General features: G+C 33.4%; 1 protein-coding gene across 6 annotated transcripts; it reads left to right on the top strand.

The window, feature by feature from the left end:
- The first annotated feature begins 416 nt into the window (after window positions 1–416).
- On the top strand, window positions 417–17,553 carry LOC113557547 (mucin-12-like). Of its 6 annotated transcripts, none has more exons than XM_026963126.1 (13): window positions 417–1,014; window positions 2,117–2,272; window positions 3,399–3,707; window positions 4,195–4,375; window positions 5,975–6,213; window positions 6,597–6,774; window positions 6,833–7,028; window positions 7,102–7,379; window positions 7,861–8,048; window positions 8,212–8,382; window positions 8,511–8,739; window positions 8,853–10,862; window positions 10,989–17,553. In XM_026963126.1, exons 1-13 carry the CDS (start codon window positions 470–472, stop codon window positions 17,454–17,456), a joined length of 11,148 nt encoding a protein of 3,715 aa, XP_026818927.1. In that variant the 5' UTR covers window positions 417–469; the 3' UTR covers window positions 17,457–17,553. The 6 variants fall into 6 exon arrangements, with proteins under 6 accessions (XP_026818927.1, XP_026818926.1, XP_026818928.1 ...); XM_026963125.1 differs by having other exon boundaries at window positions 8,853–14,264; window positions 14,328–17,553; XM_026963127.1 differs by having other exon boundaries at window positions 8,853–14,781; window positions 14,908–17,553.
- Window positions 17,554–22,016: the final 4,463 nt, after the last annotated feature.

The raw sequence follows: 22,016 nt of genomic DNA, 5'->3' as shown, positions 1-22,016 counted from the left end.
CGATAAAAATCCCATTTATCTTGTGCATAATTATACTGTTTACCGTCGACTTGACTTATTAGCGCATTATTATACACTCCCAAAAGTATTTCACATACAATCCATTAGTAGCTACACTAAGAGTGCTACGTAAAATTTGTTAATTAATAATGCTACTCAAGTGATCTTTTAACTGCAAAATTGCATACATCTATCCGCCTAGCGTAAGACCAATGGCATTGATACAAAATTAAAATATCAAATTTTCAGGAAAATGATTCAGTGAGATATACACTTACATAATCTTGGAGTGGAAGAATAGATAAGTACTCGGTTAGTATATATACACGGGTTAATTGAGTCGTTGAATGATTTTTCATTGCAGTTATTAATATCATAATTAACTACGATTTAACGTGATTTGACGACACTTCATTTCAAGGATATAAGATTAACTCAGTTTTATATTTTCTCTGCGCGATGCCCGAAGATGGTCGACATCTTTTCAGGACACAGTATATTATTACGAGTCAATAACGCGATGATGTCAAAAAATATAGCAGTACTGTCGTTATTCGTCTTGCTTGCAAGCGTTTTCGGTTCCGATGGACGTTCTTCCGCGGGAGCCGTCGAGCCGGACGAAATGGACGTTTACCGACTGCCAGGTGATACGATCCCGGTCTCGTATAATTTGAATATTATGCCGGATTATAATTACTTTACGGACGCCGTTGACTTCGACGGGGAGGTAGAGATTGTGATCGACGTAAAATCGAACACTTCGACGATAACGCTGAACTGCAATGATATTCTGATTTACGTGGTATATGTGCACGAAGAAATAGAGAAATACGACGTTGATGTAATGGAAGTCTGCAACGACACCCAAAATGAGCAATGCAACATTTTGTTAAAATCCCAACTGAAAGTGGGAATTCAATACGTGGTAAGCATCGAATATCACGTGCACATGCAAGTAAACAACATGGAAGGATTTTACAAAAGTACATACAACAATAAGAACAATCATAAAGAGTAAGTGATCACTGTTATTGAATAATAATAATTATTATACTGACGATAGTACAGACTCATAGTTTATGTATAATCGTGTTTTAAAATTACCGCCATAGGTAATCGCTAGCTCGTTTTTGTTTATATTATTATTTTGAGCTGGGCCATAAGGTATTAAATAGGGAGACACTAATAGAAATTGTACAGTGATTATTTTATCTCAATACAATCGATTTTTCGGAGAATTGTAAGTTCTTACGCGAGAGTAGCAGGTAAAAACTTACATACGTTAATTCCTACACATTATGTAATATATATATATATATTATATATAAGTTCCTGCGCGGTAAAAAAAAGGTATGTATGTAAGTCTGGTGGAAGACAGGTACGTATGAAAAAAAATATACTTTATTTTATATACATAATATTATAGGTTATCAAACTGATGATACTATCTAAAAAAAAAAAAAAAAATCATAATACATTTCATTTTTTATGCATTTCTAATATAATATTTCAGTAGTACATAAAGTTATTGAAATTCTCAAACTATTTCAAGTAAATACACACATAAAAATAAGAACTGCAGATAATCACATAAAAACAAAAATCCGTCCAAAATATGCCGAAAAATAAAATTGTTTAAATGAAAAAATTGTAGACAGACAATATTAACCAATACGATTATTTTAAACGTTGAATTTTCCAAAATAAACCACATGAAATATATGTGTATTTTATTTCTTTAATTTTTTTACTATACCAAAATGTATGACAATATCATCAGATTGGCAACTTGTGAAACATAGTATTTTTACAATTATTGAATAAAAAATGTAAATAGTGTAGGAACTATTTATACGTAGTTTTTTTACCGTGTAGGAACTTACATAATATATACCTTATTCTATCGTGTAGGAACTAGCATATGTATTTTTTTACCTGCTAGAAACATACAATCAACCGATTTTTGTTTATCTAAGTCTTACCCAGAAGTCCGAATACATCTTGTATATAATATATAGTATCGGTGTATCGTTTGTCGTGTGGCGAGCAACCGCACCGTATTATGCACGCGTATCATAATAATTTTGTTTTCGAAAACACATTATGTTTTTCATAGATGGTTGCTCTTGACATATTTCGAACCGACCGGGGCAAGGAGAATATTACCGTGTTACGATGAACCGTCGTACAAAACGCCTTTCAACATAACGCTGACAAGACCGTTTAACAAATCGTCACGGTCCAACATGCCGATTTACAAGAGTTATTACGAGTAAGTATAATATTAATAGCATACCTACTACCCATCACCCTTGTCGCGATAATAATAAAATTGTGATTGGATCTGTACGGTTTGTGTGTAAAACCGATTGCACCCCGGACCCCGACGTCATCCGTTGTTCAATCAACTGCGAATCGATTGAGTCGTAAAAATGTATTTTAATAGCTACACTATGGCGCATATACTGAAGTATTATACCACTTTATCGCGTTAGAAGTTACCGCGTAAGTCATTATTATCATATACTAATCGAGTCTGTTGAAGTACATTATTTTTGGTCACATCTGCGCTAAAGCGTAAAAGACGTATTATGCCAATCGAAGTGCTGCAATATGATATTTTTCTTCCCACCGGACATTACAATTTTTTTCCATAGGAAATCAGAAATCCCGCTACGAAGCGATCAGAAAATGTACTTTTCAAATTCCATTCGTATTCACGAAAGTATCTATGCGCTTAGTCTGGTATATTGAATATTAGCTGGTAGGCGAATTACTCCGTTTTGTTCTATAAAACCGTCGAAGACGGCACAAGCGTGATAAAAACAGTAATGATGTTTAAAATAAGAATTATAAACTATTGTTTTCTATCGAATACAAAAAAAAGGCTATCAGTAGTAATGTATACTATATACCACCTACTCGTATTATATAGTAATATTGAACGACGAAGAGTAAAAAAATAGGTTGAAAATTTTAGTATAGCTGTACTGTGGTTTTGTGTAATAACCTAGGTTATTAATCATTGCATTGTATTATACATTCATAAATAAAACACCAATATCAGCTGAAATAATTGAAAAAACAAAAATAATAAAAACTAACAATAACGTAATATTATTGTAAAAAAATGAATATACATTGTATAATGCGGATTTGCCACAATTTTAACGTGATGATACAATAACATCACGTTACTTAGTTATTGTTTTAATTTTATCATAATATGGTAATTGGAAAATACTTATACAAATGTCTTGGGACGCAAATACATAATATGTTTGGACACCCAAATACACATCCGGCACCCGAAAACCCAATAAATAGTTCATGGGTATTAAATTATTGTTGTATTACACGAAAAAAGCTGACCTCGTGTGCACGAAAAATGATTCCAGTAAATCCTGGAAAGAGATGCGCGACGTTTTCGTCGAGACTCCGCCGATCTCCACACACATGATCGCGTTTGTCGTCAGCGGATTTAACTGGATGACGAATGGCAGCGTAGCCGGTAGTAGTCCCGTATACGTTTTCTCAGACGCCGACCGCTCGGACCAGTTGCAGTACGTCTCCGGCGAGGCGCCAAAGCTGCTGGCGGCCATGGAGAGGTTCACGGAAGTGCAGTACGACCTACCCAAACTCGATTTGTTCGCCGTACCGGATTTCAAGTCGGACGCCATGGGCAACTGGGGGTTGAACACATTTCGGTAACTGCTGTCTATCGTATTATATTTATTTGCCTATATCAAAAAAAAAAAAACCATAATCACTGAACGACTCACAATCGTCTAACCGGTAGACAACGACCGTTTGTCTCACGCCGGTGACATTTCAAATTATTGTTCATTTATATTCGAATTATTAAAAATACATAATTTTTATTGCGGTTTAGGGACTAGCTGTCTCTGTCCTAACCTAACCGATCGATTTATTTTCTTCTGACCAGCGAATTAAAAAAAAAATATTCTATTTTTTCCTTTATAAATACTTATGTAATGGCATACTGAAGTCAAAATCTGAACGATTTATTACTTAATTAGTAAGCGTTACTGTTGAAAAAACGTATTTTTAATAAGTTTGCAATAAGCTAATAACAAACGAAAACCATATGTGGACAACCTAAAAAAGCATCCTTTACCCGCTGTAACAGATAACTCTTTAAAGTACAATGCGCTTATTAGGTTTTCGTTTCAGTGAAAAATATTTGTTATTGGATGAAAATTCCAGCGCCAAAGCCAATGAATCCGGGCTATCGATGGTTCAGCGAGAGGTGGCTCGTCAGTGGTTCGGCAACCTGGTCACGTGTTCCTGGTGGGACTACCTTTGGCTGCACGATGCGTTTGCTGCGTACTTTCAGTACTTTTCCATAGACTTGGTAATACCACCATTGAATTATTGAATGGTATACTTATACATCTTAAGCATCTGAAAATACGACAATCAGTCAAATTATAACTTTTTTTTTTTATGAACATTAAACAATTTAACAATTTTTGCACATTAATCGAATCAAACAATTTAGGAATTGGTATGGGTATTGGGTTCTTAAAATAAAATTGGGTATTGTAAATATAAAAATCAATAATAAATTCCCTACAAAAAAAAAAACCTTTTTACTCATTTTAAAAGTATATTATGTTGTGTTTTTTATTTTTTTATTTTATTCCTGTGATACAATTTACACCAAATATTAAAATTTAAATAAATGAATAATAATAATGATATTTTTATTAATATTATTGAAAGTTCTAAGAAATATTAACATAATATAATAATTAGTACCTATTTTTATTAAAATAATAATAGTTAATAGTTCATTTTTTTAAATGTTTGATTGCCTCTAAAATACCTTGACATGGAATATAGTTTACATTTAAAACCATAATTCTTATTTTTGGTATTCATTTTTTGATTTCAGTTATTATAAATGATGGTTTTCGACAATATTTTGAAATCTGGTTTAATACGGTTCCTTGTGTCATCATATTTAAGGTACTTTAATGGTATCAAGTATCAAATTAATTCGGCTGTAAGGATTTGATTTGAATGTAAAATCTTTTAGACACGTTCACTATACTATTGAATATCTATGCCATTTTAAATTGACAATACATATGTATCTTAACAAATAACCAATTATTATTTTTTTATATATATAACTGCCCAAGGTTTTTTCATTGATGAACTGTCAAAAATTAAATAATTTAAGTTTATGTTCTGTGGAGGAGAGGTCAAAATTCCCATTTAGTATTATTTTTTTAATCGAAAAACGCAAACAATAAATTACAAGAAAAAACCGAACTTTTTACGCAAATCCGATATTCTTACTAAAATAATTGTTTGTAACCATGGTTATCTTAAAAATTGTACGTATATTATTAATTATTATTATTATACCATGTAGATTATTTTAAGATATTCCCTATCTTTTTATGATTTTAATAGTTACATAAAAAAAAAATTTTTAATTATTGGTATAGGCTGATAGGCCGCTTTTGCTCAACATCGATTTTTAGATACATTGATGTATTATTTAATTCAAATTTAATACACCCATAATAGTAAACCACTTGCTATTAGATGAACCTATAGGAGAGTGGTATCCATTTTTTTAAAAACAATTTTTTTAGTTAGTATTAAATAAATTACTACGAGTATTTAACAATTTTTTTTTATACTATGTTGTAATCAACTTGTAGGGAATAGAAAATCTTGTAAATATCATATATTAATAATATGGATTTGTATGCATTATACTATGAACTAGATTTGTTGGCTATATTATGTTATTCTTTCGAAAAATGATAGTGCACGTTTTTATGTATTAAGTACAAATCGCTACTTTTTTGGGTCATATTTTAGTGTTTGTTTTTTAGTACTATAAATTCAAATTCCCGAAATCACCATATTGTAATTATATTAGTTATCAAAAGATGAATAATGATAAATTTGGGTGTTATGTCGTTATACTTAGGTTTATCCAGATTGGAGGATGAGCCAGATGTTTGTGGTTGAACGGCATCAGCGGGCTTTGGAGTATGATCAAACGCCCAGGCGTCCGATTACAACGTTTGTGCACACTCCACATGACATTAATGACGCGTTTTACGACCAAACTTACGACAAGGCCGCAGCCTTCTTGCGAATGTTGAAATACACTACCAACGACACTATATTCCAACAGTCGTTGGTCCGATATTTGAAACAGAACAAGTATGTCCATCTATCGTTTACATATATACTATTAATATATGACGGTGTTAGTTGCGTTGGCTGAAACTGATAGAATCTTAGATACCAATTTTTTTCAAGCAAACGACAATAAGATGATGATAATAAAGCACTTTTTCAGTAGGTATGATTTTTGGCACGGTATATATTGAGTGACATTATGAATAATATATAATATAGTATGATGTTTTTAACAATATTACTTTTTTCGTAATAAATTCGTAAAAATAATCGAATAGTATACTTAGTCAAAAAAGTACTGTTACGTTCTTATTTTTAGAATTTAGTAATGTTCCTTAAACCGACTAGACGTATTTTCATGGAAATATTTTGATGATCATAGTTTTTTGTTGACGTCAATATAGGTACGTGTCGGCGGATCCCGATGTGTTATTTGCGGCATTCGAGTACACCGTTTCCAAATATCAATTTAATTTTGGACAAAACGTCACAGTCACCGAATTCATGAAACAGTGGACAGAACAGTCCGGATACCCAATGATTAATGTAGTTAAAGTTAACGACGAGTTTATAGTAACTCAAGTATGTATAGCACCATGGAGTCAAACTGTGAAGATTAGTAATACTAAAACCTTTGTAGGAAAAGTGCCTAATGGACACTCCCGATAAGATAACTGATTCAACTAGATGGTACATAGGAATCACTTATACGACAGAGTCGAGTAAAAATTTCGAAAACTTTACGTTGGCCACATGGTGTAAGCCGAATGTGGACAAATGTGTTTTGTCGGCCCCAAAAAACTACGGGTGGTTTATATTCAATCTACAGTCCACTGGTAAATTAATTTCCTTAATTTAAAAATATTTTTAAATTGATTTTATTTTATCATATAGTCATTGTATTTTTAGGGTTTTACAGGGTTAATTACGATAATGATAATTGGTCATCATTGATTAGACAATTGAAAGAAACGCCAAATGAAATTCACGTACTCAATCGTGCTCAGCTAATTGACGATTCTTTCTACTTAGCAAGAGCAGATAAATTACATTATTCAGTTCCATTGAGAATATCATCATATTTAAAAATAGAAGATGACGTGTTACCTTGGTATTCTGTAATTAACGGATATTCATATCTAATAGAGCGTATGAGGCGTAATGATACAGAATATACAGATTTAAGGGTGCGTATATAAAAATACTTTGAAATAATTAGTTTATTTACCCATATTATTATAAATATATACAACAAGAAAGAAAAATATTAAACGTAAAATATAGTATTTAGCTTGTGTTAACATAGAAACATTTAATTTTATCATATTTACTAAATAAATAAGTATAACATAATCATTTTACATTTAAATATAAAAACTATATCACCACACTGCTCTCTAATCAGTTTTGTATATACCAATGTATTGATTGTACTCTACTAATAAACTGTATTAAAAACTTTTAGAAAAATCAATAATTAATCCCAAAAAGAGAAAGAAAAAGAACTAATTAATTAAGAATGAATGGAATATATTTGATGGTATTCGCTTACAAGATAAAACAAATAATAAACATTTTTATGGCATTTAATACAAAAACAAATCTTATGCCAAGTTATAATTAATTTTAACTTTTGATAATATTTTATTTACTTTATTTTCATTATAGGAATGCGTTAGTAATTTGGCAGGTATCATTTATAAAAAAATCAAAGATCAAGTAGTTGAGAAAAAAAACACAGAACATATAATTCTCACCAGCTGGAATACATTTTCAGTATGGGCATGTCAATTGAGTAATGAGATGTGCATACAATCGGCATTTGATTACTATACAAGATGGCAAAATGGAGAAAAGTAATTACAACAACTTCAATAGTAATATGCGGAAATTGAATCACATAAAATAAATCTATATCAAAGATTTAAAAATTAAGACAATATTCTTATGCTGATTGATAAAATTTAATATTTGATATGCATAAAAAAAATAAAAATAAATACCTACGTATTTGTATAGAATACCCTCAGATATTAGAGACGCTGCATTCTGTGTTGGTGTACATATAACAAATACCACCACCTCGTGGGAACAAATGTTTGATTTGTATAAAACAACAAGATCACCCTCCGAAAAACAGTCAGCACAAACAGCATTAGCATGCACAGAGGACGATACCCTTTTGTCTAGGTAAACAAGGGACTCAAATATTATTTTAGAATAAAACATGTTAAAAAAAAATGTTTTTATTGTACCTCTTATGTTTCTTCCATAGATAAGATAAAAACTAAATTAACTGCCCACAATCTTAATTGCAGATATTTAAATTATATTTTTGAGACTGAAGATGGACCTATTAGAAAACAAGATTATAAAGATGTTTTTAAAGCAGTATCCACCACGGCGAGAGGACTTGATGTCTTAATAGATTTTTTGGTGCAAAATTTAAATGAAATTATAAACAAACTAACTGATGGAGAGAACATTGCAATATTTATTTACTCAATATGTACATCAAAAGCAGCTCTTGATTCCGAAATCAATAAAGTAAGAATAAAAATATTTATGTAAAATATAAAAATTAAAAATATACTAAAATAATACAAATACAACTAAAATATAAAACAATTATAAAAACAAAAATTCTTTTTTAAATATAGTTAAAACAATTAAAAGATGATCCAAAAACACCAGAAAACCTCAGGAAAGCATTCAATAAATGTTACAATCAAATAGAAATCGATCTATACTGGTATGATAAATATCATGAAATAGTAAATCAAAACTCAGGTTGTTCCAGTGAATATACGACAACTGATGAACCCAAGCAGTCATCCACACCAAAAAAAGAGTCAACTACCCAAATATTCACACAAACTTCAACAGAAATAACAAAAGAAGAAAATACAACATTATCAGAACAAACAGATACAACCACACATATATACACTGAAACAAAACCTAGCGAAACATCCGTATCAGTAACAACAGATTCAACAACACGCAGTTACACAGAAAAAGAACCTACAGGAACGACATTATCAGAAGGAACAGAATCAACAACGCAAATTTACACTGAAACGCAACCTAGCAAAACAACCGCATCAGCTCTAACAGATTCAACAACACAAAGTTACACTGAAACTCAACCGGGAGAAACAACATCATCAGGAAGCTCAGTTTCAACAACACATAGTTACACTGAAACTCAACCTGGAGAAAGAACATCATCAGGAAGCTCAGATTCAACAACACAGACATACACTGAAACTCAAACCGGAGAAAAAACATCACCAGGAAGCTCAGTTTCAACAACGCATAGTTACACTGAAACTCAACCGGGAGAAACAACATCATCAGGAAGCTCAGCTTCAACAACAAGTAGTCACACTGAAACAGAAGCTGGTGAAACAACATCGCCAGGAAGCTCAGTTTCAACAACGCATAGTTACACTGAAACTCAAACCGGAGAAACAACATCATCAGGAAGCTCAGATTCAACAACGCACAGTTACACTGAAACTCAACCGAAAGAAACAACATCACCAGGAAGCTCAGTTTCAACAACACAGAGTTACACTGAAACTCAACCGGGAGAAACAACATCATCAGGAAGCTCAGATTCAACAACACAGAGTTATACTGAAACTCAACCTGGTGAAACAACATCACCAGGAAGCTCAGATTCAACAACAAGTAGTCACACTGAAACAGAAGCTGGTGAAACAACCGTATCAGCACTAACAGATTCAACAACACAGAGTTACACTGAAACTCAACCGGAAGAAACAACATCACCAGGAAGCTCAGTTTCAACAACACAGAGTTACACTGAAACTCAACCGGGAGAAACAACATCATCAGGAAGCTCAGATTCAACAACACAGAGTTATACTGAAACTCAACCTGGTGAAAGAACATCACCAGGAAGCTCAGATTCAACAACAAGTAGTCACACTGAAACAGAAACTGGTGAAACAACCGTATCAGCACTAACAGATTCAACAACACAGAGTTACACTGAAACTCAACCGGAAGAAACAACATCACCAGGAAGCTCAGTTTCAACAACACAGAGTTACACTGAAACTCAACCGGAAGAAACAACATCATCAGGAAGCTCAGATTCAACAACAAGTAGTCACACTGAAACTCAAACTGAAGAAACAACATTATTCGAAAGATCAGAATCAACAACACAGAGATATACAGAAACTCAACCGGGAGAAACAACATCACCAGGAAGCTCAGATTCAACAACACAGAGTTACACTGAAACTCAACCTGGAGAAAGAACATCATCAGGAAGCTCAGATTCAACAACACAGACATACACTGAAACTCAAACCGGAGAAAAAGCATCGCCAGGAAGCTCAGATTCAACAACAAGTAGTCACACTGAAACAGAAGCTGGTGAAACAACATCGCCAGGAAGCTCAGTTTCAACAACGCATAGTTACACTGAAACTCAAACCGGAGAAACAACATCATCAGGAAGCTCAGATTCAACAACGCACAGTTACACTGAAACTCAACCGGAAGAAACAACATCATCCGGAAGCTCAGATTCAACAACACAGAGTTACACTGAAACTCAACCTGGAGAAACGACAGCATTAGGAAGCTCAGATTCAACAACAAGTAGTCACACTGAAACAGAAGCTGGTGAAATAACCGTATCAGCACTAACAGATTCAACAACACAGAGTTACACTGAAACTCAACCGGAAGAAACAACATCACCAGGAAGCTCAGTTTCAACAACACAGAGATACACTGAAACTCAACCGGGAGAAACAACATCATCAGGAAGCTCAGATTCAACAACACAGAGTTATACTGAAACTCAACCTGGTGAAACAACATCACCAGGAAGCTCAGATTCAACAACAAGTAGTCACACTGAAACAGAAGCTGGTGAAACAACCGTATCAGCACTAACAGATTCAACAACACAGAGTTACACTGAAACTCAACCGGAAGAAACAACATCACCAGGAAGCTCAGTTTCAACAACACAGAGTTACACTGAAACTCAACCGGGAGAAACAACATCATCAGGAAGCTCAGATTCAACAACACAGAGTTATACTGAAACTCAACCTGGTGAAACAACATCACCAGGAAGCTCAGATTCAACAACGCACAGTTACACTGAAACTCAACCGGAAGAAACAACATCATCCGGAAGCTCAGATTCAACAACAAGAAGTCACACTGAAACAGAAGCTGGTGAAACAACATCATCAGGAAGCTCAGATTCAACAACGCACAGTTACACTGAAACTCAACCGGAAGAAACAACATCATCCGGAAGCTCAGATTCAACAACACAGAGTTACACTGAAACTCAACCGGGAGAAACAACATCACCAGGAAGCTCAGATTCAACAACACAGAGTTACACTGAAACTCAACCGGAAGAAACAACATCACCAGGAAGCTCAGATTCAACAACACAGAGTTACACTGAAACTCAACCTGGAGAAAGAACATCATCAGGAAGCTCAGATTCAACAACACAGACATACACTGAAACTCAAACCGGAGAAACAACATCACCAGGAAGCTCAGTTTCAACAACACAGAGTTACACTGAAACTCAACCGGAAGAAACAACATCATCAGGAAGCTCAGATTCAACAACAAGTAGTCACACTGAAACTCAAACTGAAGAAACAACATTATTCGAAAGAACAGAATCAACAACACAGAGATATACAGAAACTCAACCGGGAGAAACAACATCACCAGGAAGCTCAGATTCAACAACACAGAGTTACACTGAAACTCAACCTGGAGAAAGAACATCATCAGGAAGCTCAGATTCAACAACACAGACATACACTGAAACTCAAACCGGAGAAAAAACATCACCAGGAAGCTCAGTTTCAACAACGCATAGTTACACTGAAACTCAACCGGGAGAAACAACATCATCAGGAAGCTCAGCTTCAACAACACAGACATACACTGAAACTCAACCTGGAGAAAGAACATCGCCAGGAAGCTCAGATTCAACAACAAGTAGTCACACTGAAACAGAAGCTGGTGAAACAACATCGCCAGGAAGCTCAGTTTCAACAACGCATAGTTACACTGAAACTCAAACCGGAGAAACAACATCATCAGGAAGCTCAGATTCAACAACGCACAGTTACACTGAAACTCAACCGGAAGAAACAACATCATCCGGAAGCTCAGATTCAACAACACAGAGATATACTGAAACTCAACCTGGAGAAACGACAGCATTAGGAAGCTCAGATTCAACAACAAGTAGTCACACTGAAACAGAAGCTGGTGAAATAACCGTATCAGCACTAACAGATTCAACAACACAGAGTTACACTGAAACTCAACCGGAAGAAACAACATCACCAGGAAGCTCAGTTTCAACAACACAGAGATACACTGAAACTCAACCGGGAGAAACAACATCATCAGGAAGCTCAGATTCAACAACACAGAGTTATACTGAAACTCAACCTGGTGAAACAACATCACCAGGAAGCTCAGATTCAACAACAAGTAGTCACACTGAAACAGAAGCTGGTGAAACAACCGTATCAGCACTAACAGATTCAACAACACAGAGTTACACTGAAACTCAACCGGAAGAAACAACATCACCAGGAAGCTCAGTTTCAACAACACAGAGTTACACTGAAACTCAACCGGGAGAAACAACATCATCAGGAAGCTCAGATTCAACAACACAGAGTTATACTGAAACTCAACCTGGTGAAACAACATCACCTGGAAGCTCAGATTCAACAACGCACAGTTACACTGAAACTCAACCGGAAGAAACAACATCATCCGGAAGCTCAGATTCAACAACAAGAAGTCACACTGAAACAGAAGCTGGTGAAACAACATCATCAGGAAGCTCAGATTCAACAACGCACAGTTACACTGAAACTCAACCGGAAGAAACAACATCATCCGGAAGCTCAGATTCAACAACACAGAGTTACACTGAAACTCAACCGGGAGAAACAACATCACCAGGAAGCTCAGATTCAACAACACAGAGTTACACTGAAACTCAACCGGAAGAAACAACATCACCAGGAAGCTCAGATTCAACAACACAGAGTTACACTGAAACTCAACCTGGAGAAAGAACATCATCAGGAAGCTCAGATTCAACAACACAGACATACACTGAAACTCAAACCGGAGAAACAACATCACCAGGAAGCTCAGTTTCAACAACACAGAGTTACACTGAAACTCAACCGGAAGAAACAACATCATCAGGAAGCTCAGATTCAACAACAAGTAGTCACACTGAAACTCAAACTGAAGAAACAACATTATTCGAAAGAACAGAATCAACAACACAGAGATATACAGAAACTCAACCGGGAGAAACAACATCACCAGGAAGCTCAGATTCAACAACACAGAGTTACACTGAAACTCAACCTGGAGAAAGAACATCACCAGGAAGCTCAGATTCAACAACGCACAGTTACACTGAAACTCAACCGGAAGAAACAACATCATCCGGAAGCTCAGATTCAACAACAAGTAGTCACACTGAAACAGAAGCTGGTGAAACAACATCATCAGGAAGCTCAGATTCAACAACACAGACATACACTGAAACTCAAACCGGAGAAACAACATCACCAGGAAGCTCAGTTTCAACAACGCATAGTTACACTGAAACTCAACCGGGAGAAACAACATCATCAGGAAGCTCAGCTTCAACAACACAGACATACACTGAAACTCAACCTGGAGAAAGAACATCGCCAGGAAGCTCAGATTCAACAACAAGTAGTCACACTGAAACAGAAGCTGGTGAAACAACATCGCCAGGAAGCTCAGTTTCAACAACGCATAGTTACACTGAAACTCAAACCGGAGAAACAACATCATCAGGAAGCTCAGATTCAACAACGCACAGTTACACTGAAACTCAACCGGAAGAAACAACATCATCCGGAAGCTCAGATTCAACAACACAGAGTTACACTGAAACTCAACCTGGAGAAACGACAGCATTAGGAAGCTCAGATTCAACAACAAGTAGTCACACTGAAACAGAAGCTGGTGAAATAACCGTATCAGCACTAACAGATTCAACAACACAGAGTTACACTGAAACTCAACCGGAAGAAACAACATCATCAGGAAGCTCAGATTCAACAACACAGAGTTATACTGAAACTCATCCTGGTGAAACAACATCACCAGGAAGCTCAGTTTCAACAACACAGAGATACACTGAAACTCAACCGGGAGAAACAACATCATCAGGAAGCTCAGATTCAACAACACAGAGTTATACTGAAACTCAACCTGGTGAAACAACATCACCAGGAAGCTCAGATTCAACAACAAGTAGTCACACTGAAACAGAAGCTGGTGAAACAACCGTATCAGCACTAACAGATTCAACAACACAGAGTTACACTGAAACTCAACCGGAAGAAACAACATCACCAGGAAGCTCAGTTTCAACAACACAGAGTTACACTGAAACTCAACCGGGAGAAACAACATCATCAGGAAGCTCAGATTCAACAACACAGAGTTATACTGAAACTCAACCTGGTGAAACAACATCACCAGGAAGCTCAGTTTCAACAACACAGAGTTACACTGAAACTCAACCGGGAGAAACAACATCATCAGGAAGCTCAGCTTCAACAACACAGACATACACTGAAACTCAACCTGGAGAAAGAACATCGCCAGGAAGCTCAGATTCAACAACAAGTAGTCACACTGAAACAGAAGCTGGTGAAACAACATCGCCAGGAAGCTCAGTTTCAACAACGCATAGTTACACTGAAACTCAAACCGGAGAAACAACATCATCAGGAAGCTCAGATTCAACAACGCACAGTTACACTGAAACTCAACCGGAAGAAACAACATCATCCGGAAGCTCAGATTCAACAACACAGAGTTACACTGAAACTCAACCTGGAGAAACGACAGCATTAGGAAGCTCAGATTCAACAACAAGTAGTCACACTGAAACAGAAGCTGGTGAAACAACATCATCAGGAAGCTCAGATTCAACAACGCACAGTTACACTGAAACTCAACCGGAAGAAACAACATCATCCGGAAGCTCAGATTCAACAACAAGTAGTCACACTGAAACAGAAGCTGGTGAAACAACATCGCCAGGAAGCTCAGTTTCAACAACGCATAGTTACACTGAAACTCAAACCGGAGAAACAACATCATCAGGAAGCTCAGATTCAACAACGCACAGTTACACTGAAACTCAACCGGAAGAAACAACATCACCAGGAAGCTCAGTTTCAACAACACAGAGTTACACTGAAACTCAACCGGGAGAAACAACATCATCAGGAAGCTCAGATTCAACAACACAGAGTTATACTGAAACTCAACCTGGTGAAACAACATCACCAGGAAGCTCAGATTCAACAACAAGTAGTCACACTGAAACAGAAGCTGGTGAAACAACCGTATCAGCACTTACAGATTCAACAACACAGAGTTACACTGAAACTCAACCGGAAGAAACAACATCATCAGGAAGCTCAGATTCAACAACAAGTAGTCACACTGAAACTCAAACTGAAGAAACAACATTATTCGAAAGAACAGAATCAACAACACAGAGATATACAGAAACTCAACCGGGAGAAACAACATCACCAGGAAGCTCAGATTCAACAACACAGAGTTACACTGAAACTCAACCAGGAGAAAGAACATCATCAGGAAGCTCAGATTCAACAACACAGACATACACTGAAACTCAAACCGGAGAAAAAACATCACCAGGAAGCTCAGTTTCAACAACGCATAGTTACACTGAAACTCAACCGGGAGAAACAACATCATCAGGAAGCTCAGCGTCAACAACACAGACATACACTGAAACTCAACCTGGAGAAAGAACATCGCCAGGAAGCTCAGATTCAACAACAAGTAGTCACACTGAAACAGAAGCTGGTGAAACAACATCGCCAGGAAGCTCAGTTTCAACAACGCATAGTTACACTGAAACTCAAACCGGAGAAACAACATCATCAGGAAGCTCAAATTCAACAACGCACAGTTACACTGAAACTCAACCGGAAGAAACAACATCATCCGGAAGCTCAGATTCAACAACACAGAGTTACACTGAAACTCAACCTGGAGAAACGACAGCATCAGGAAGCTCAGATTCAACAACAAGTAGTCACACTGAAACAGAAGCTGGTGAAACAACCGTATCAGCACTAACAGATTCAACAACACAGAGTTACACTGAAACTCAACCGGAAGAAACAACATCACCAGGAAGCTCAGTTTCAACAACACAGAGTTACACTGAAACTCAACCGGGAGAAACAACATCATCAGGAAGCTCAGATTCAACAACACAGAGTTATACTGAAACTCAACCTGGTGAAACAACATCACCAGGAAGCTCAGATTCAACAACAAGTAGTCACACTGAAACAGAAGCTGGTGAAACAACCGTATCAGCACTAACAGATTCAACAACACAGAGTTACACTGAAACTCAACCGGAAGAAACAACATCACCAGGAAGCTCAGTTTCAACAACACAGAGTTACACTGAAACTCAACCGGGAGAAACAACATCATCAGGAAGCTCAGATTCAACAACTCAGAGTTATACTGAAACTCAACCTGGTGAAACAACATCATCAGGAAGCTCAGATTCAACAACAAGTAGTCACACTGAAACAGAAGTTGGTGAAACAACTGTATCTAAATATCCTGCAACATCTATTGATCCATCTACAGTTTCCTCTACACAGGAAACAACACTATTGGAAGGAACTGATTCAACCACAATAAGTTACACTGAATCTGAAAAAACTGAACCACCGATAGATACAACATCACTAGAACCCACATATTCTACAACACATAGTTTTACTAATACATCTTCAGTTGGAACAACGGCATCTGAATACTCTGAAACAACTGTTGAAAAATCAACAGCATCCTCTCCTTTAGATACAACTTTATCCAAATGGACTGATTCAACAACACATGTGTACACAGAGTTATCGTCTGCAGAATCTACTGTGTCAGATTACCCATATTCTACTACAGACCATTCAACAGCCAATTATACTACTCCAGCCCCATTCGATAAACCTCCTCGTTTTATGTTAAGTTTTTTCTTTTTTCTATTCATTTTTTTTATTGTTGTGTTCATAGTGATTATATTTTTCTGGCGTAGGTCTTATAACAACGTATCGATTAAGTCCACTTACATTTCATTGTATCATATCTAGTAGTAATAAATAAGCGTTCCGGTTTATTTTCTATTGATATCTTATTTATGTTTACTTTCTACGCGTTAATAATCAATTATTTATATTTGGTTTTTTTTTTTATTAATACATTTTTTAAATTCTTTTAAAAGACATTTAGATTTCGTTTAATTTTTATTACATAATATTTTATTTTTTATTTTATTATAATATACTTTTTAGTTATTAAGATGATTTAATTTTCTATTATTTATTAATGTTTTGTATAATATGTTTGTATGTTGTTTATTATAAGATTTTTAGTTGATACTATTTTCTTTCACGTATTATTTCATTGATATCATTTTACGTTAATTTAATTCAAATTATTTTATTTTTAATCCCTTTGTCGTTTTCATTAAGTTATACTTATTTATGAATAATTTAAAAATATTTTCTGTCAATTAATTTAGATATTACCTATTAAGTTTCTATTAATGTTTTATTTGTAATATTTTTAATTGGATTTCCTAAGTTAATTCTTCATATAGTATTTTTGCATATTTATTTTTATAAGAAATATTTTTAATTCAATAATATAAAAATTATTATTGTATTATAATATATTAATAAACTAGGCCTGCGAGTGAATATTAATCTTAAGATCTGATCTAACATAGTCACTCCGTGCTGATCTGACCTTCAGAGCTATCATCTCTAATCTGAATTTGTCACACTACCGTAGTTTGGTAGACACTATAAATTATTTATATAACTGTTTTCGTTTTATTTTAGTTAGAGATTAAAACCTTGAATTAAATATCGCTTTCCGCTGTTCGTCTCACTTGTACATGTATGATGATCTAGTATCTTCACTGGTTTATCCAATAGGCAATATTGAGTTTATCTATATAGGTATCCTACAAGTTGTCAATGAGTAATGACTTTATGGTAACGTTATCCGTGTCACACAAACTTATAAAAGTAGTACCCTTAGCATTTATTTAACACAAGTCCACAACAAAAAATTCGATGTTAACAAATCACATTTATGGACGTAGAAACCATGGTTATAATATTACACAGATGATTTTGCTAGTGATATAATATGAAGTTTGTATCCATTTTTTTTAGAATTTTAATGACTGCGGGAAATCCTAATATTGAATTAATTAATTAATTTTATAAATATTTAAAATAGTTTGGATTTATATTTTATTGTGAAAATTATTATTGTATACAGTTATTTATTTATATATTTAATAAAAATGTTTGCACAGTATAATATTATAAATGAGTTATGTTGAAATATTATACTTTCAGTTTATAATTTATGTACTTAATATTATACTTTTAAACAAGAAAGTAATTATTTATTTAAATTAACTTGTGGCGTTTATACACATAGTCATTGACGTAAGTGTCTTCTTTCTTCTTTTTTTTTTTATTAGATTAATGTCATTTCTAGATATCATTTTTGTAAATAGTTATATTTTTACAATTGTTTATCGTTATATTTTATTTTTTTTTTAGTTATACTATCTGATTTCAAATTTTACATTCCAAAGCAGAATATTTTTCAAATTATTTAATTATTTCAATGCATTAACATTGATTGTAGAGTAAACAATAGTACTTATTTAAAGTTGTGACAAACGGAGTAGAGTTGTAGGTACGTGTGGTAATCAAATTTTTGGTCTACTAGCTAGTTCATCAATGTTTAACAAGTTGATAGTTATTAAATTACTTGTCAAAAATTTTATTTTTAAGTTTGTAAATCTTGGAGAAATCTATTTTTACATGATATGAATCCTTAAATTAGGTCAAAAATCAATAGAACAAAATATAAATTTTAGACCTACCATACTATTACTTTCTACGTTTTACACAAAAAAATATTTAGAAAATCAAATATAATGTATTATGTAATTGTAAACTTTAAAAATGTTACATAAATATTATACATATATGGTTTACGTTTATATAATATTATTGTGTTGCTTAATATTTTGTACATTATACTAAATATTTATAAAACATAAAATACTATATATTTTTTTTAAATATGTTATGTTAAAAATTCTAGTAGTGTTAATTATGTTAATTGACCAAATAAATTGCATTTAATAAGTGATAAGAAATTAAATAATTTTGTTCAATAGTAGGTTTGTTAATTATGTCTAAAAATTGTATTAAATAAATAAAAATACGAATCAACATAATAATTTTTTTATAAATGATAGATTTTCTACTGATGGATAAAAAGCTAAATTTAGTTTGAAGCTTTAAAAATAATTAACTTCAATCCTTCTTTGTATAGCAAAGTGCTAAGTGTACTGTAACGTATGGTTAATATGTAACAAATAATGCTTTATACCAAGGATACTCTAAGAAGTAGTTGAAAGAAACATCAGTATATACCCTGGCATCTATCTAGTATATTCAATTTGTATCATTTTAATAAAAGAAAATTAACACATATGAAAATCACATTTGTTTTAAAAAACAATCACCTTCTTTAAGATTGATAAAAGAAACCATTGATAAGAATACATTTTAAATAAATTATGATAACGATTTTAAGTAGTATACTAATTATTTTTCATAGACATTGCTGAATCAGCATCAATATTATGAAGTTTAACATGTTCTAACCCACAAGTTCAATAAATTTAAGGTATTTCGTGTTCACCATTAGAGAGTACAACTGTTGTTTTGATCAAAAATCTTAGCCTAGTTATTAACAAGAAATTGAAATATGTTGAGTTATTTGTATAATTTCTTAATTATAACTTATCTATTAATATCTCCCTTTATTAAAGGTTTATGTTTAATTCCTTCTTATAAATATTATGTTCCTTTCTAAATTGTAATAAAACTCGCTTAATTGATTAAATAAATAAATAATATATTTTAAAACTTAAATATTATTTTCAACATTGACAATTTATATAATAATTGAACACCAAAATTAAAATATAAATATTAAAAAAAAAAAAAACCAAAACTTATTTTAAGAGGATAGAAAAAGGTTAAGTTATTTCAACAAAATCTTCGAAAGCAAAACATTAAAATGACTAATATATAAGTATTTACAATATATGAACATAATTTTTTGCATATTATAATGCATAAGAATCTATTAATTATATATCTTACACAAAAATAATAATTCAACAGATATTGTATATTATAAGTACTCGAAGTACCCCTAAACTCTATAACAACTTAAGTACATAATTTAAATTAATCATTTAGACTTTTATGAAAACAATTAAGGCTTTAACCAACAGCGGAATAATGTAAATAATATTTAAAATGCACAGATGTCAGATTCATTGATAAATTATAATATGTATGTACTATTTTGTGTATCATCGGAAAATAGTTAATAATTAAAAATGCACCGTTGATGAAAAATAGGTACACCACATACATTTAAAAATTATAATTAATAAATAGTAACATAATTTATACAAAAATAAATTTTGTCTATTACATAATTAATTATAATAAAATATACAATAGTAATTTATTAGTATTATAACATACCAATTTTATGTATTCATTCATGATAACATTATTCCATGCATTAGGTATCTCATCCGAAATAATTGCATGAAATCGTTCATGGATCATCATCAAAGGCTAAAATTAATTGGACAATAAATAAAAAAAAAAACAAAATAAAATTAATGTAAACCTATATATAGACATAGATTCTATGCCAGATTCGAATTTATATTTTATTTATATTAATATTTTAATAGTTATTTATTTGTGTTTATAAAATTAAGACATGATAAGATACGAGTGACCTACTGGTAATGATTCAAATGTTTACATAGTTGGCATACTGTATAAAACACAAACACACACACACACACACACACACACACACACACACACACATATTTATAAATATATACAAGTACCTTCTAATCTAGTTTGTTTTCTATATCTAAGTGACATTATGTATTTATATAGGTACAGTACTACAGTAATACGACTATAATAGGTACTAGTGCAGTACGCGCCCGACTTATGCTTATCGATACAGTCCACATACGTAGTTTCTCGATCATCGGTGCGAAAACGTTCGCATTTTTAATATTATTGAGTGGTTTTAATGGAGGTAGCTGGTAGGTAAAAACGGTGGTACCAGCTCGTGAAAACGTCTAAATCGGATAATACTTTTTTTAATCTTTGTACTTATATATTATCAGGTCTCAGTATAAGAATCAGTCAAACACAGTTTTTAAGTTGTAATAAGTCAAGACGATATTCAAAAGTCTATTATTATAATTCAAGTAAAATTGCCAAGTAGATGCATAATATCAAGATTATCTTTGTGATAGTGTTTATCGTATGAAATACGTTGATTATTCAAATCTATATGACTATAACGATTTAGACATAAATGTACATTAACAGTACATCCCAGTATGCAGGACTAGACGTGAAATGTCTATAGTTTGATGTATTTGACACAGCTTTAACCGAATCGTGTTAACAATAAACATTGCAGTGTAATACAAGTGTTTCACCACGTTGACGAAACGTGTCAAAAAACTAAAACATTTCGGTGCGTTTCTCGTCGCC

The sequence above is a fragment of the Rhopalosiphum maidis genome, chromosome 4, assembly GCF_003676215.2.
Source record: "Rhopalosiphum maidis isolate BTI-1 chromosome 4, ASM367621v3, whole genome shotgun sequence".
Taxonomy (NCBI): domain Eukaryota; kingdom Metazoa; phylum Arthropoda; class Insecta; order Hemiptera; family Aphididae; genus Rhopalosiphum; species Rhopalosiphum maidis.
Note: the sequence above shows the minus strand (reverse complement) of the source record. Positions and strands in the feature narration are given on the sequence as shown.

Coding starts and splice junctions, on each gene's coding strand:
- LOC113557547 (XM_026963123.1), top strand. CDS start 470: ATGGTCGACATCTTTTCAGGACACAGTATATTATTACGAGTCAATAAC. Junction 3,708..4,194: donor TGGGGGTTGAACACATTTCG/GTAACTGCTGTC, acceptor TTTTCGTTTCAG/TGAAAAATATTTGTTATTGG. Junction 4,376..5,974: donor AGTACTTTTCCATAGACTTG/GTAATACCACCA, acceptor CGTTATACTTAG/GTTTATCCAGATTGGAGGAT.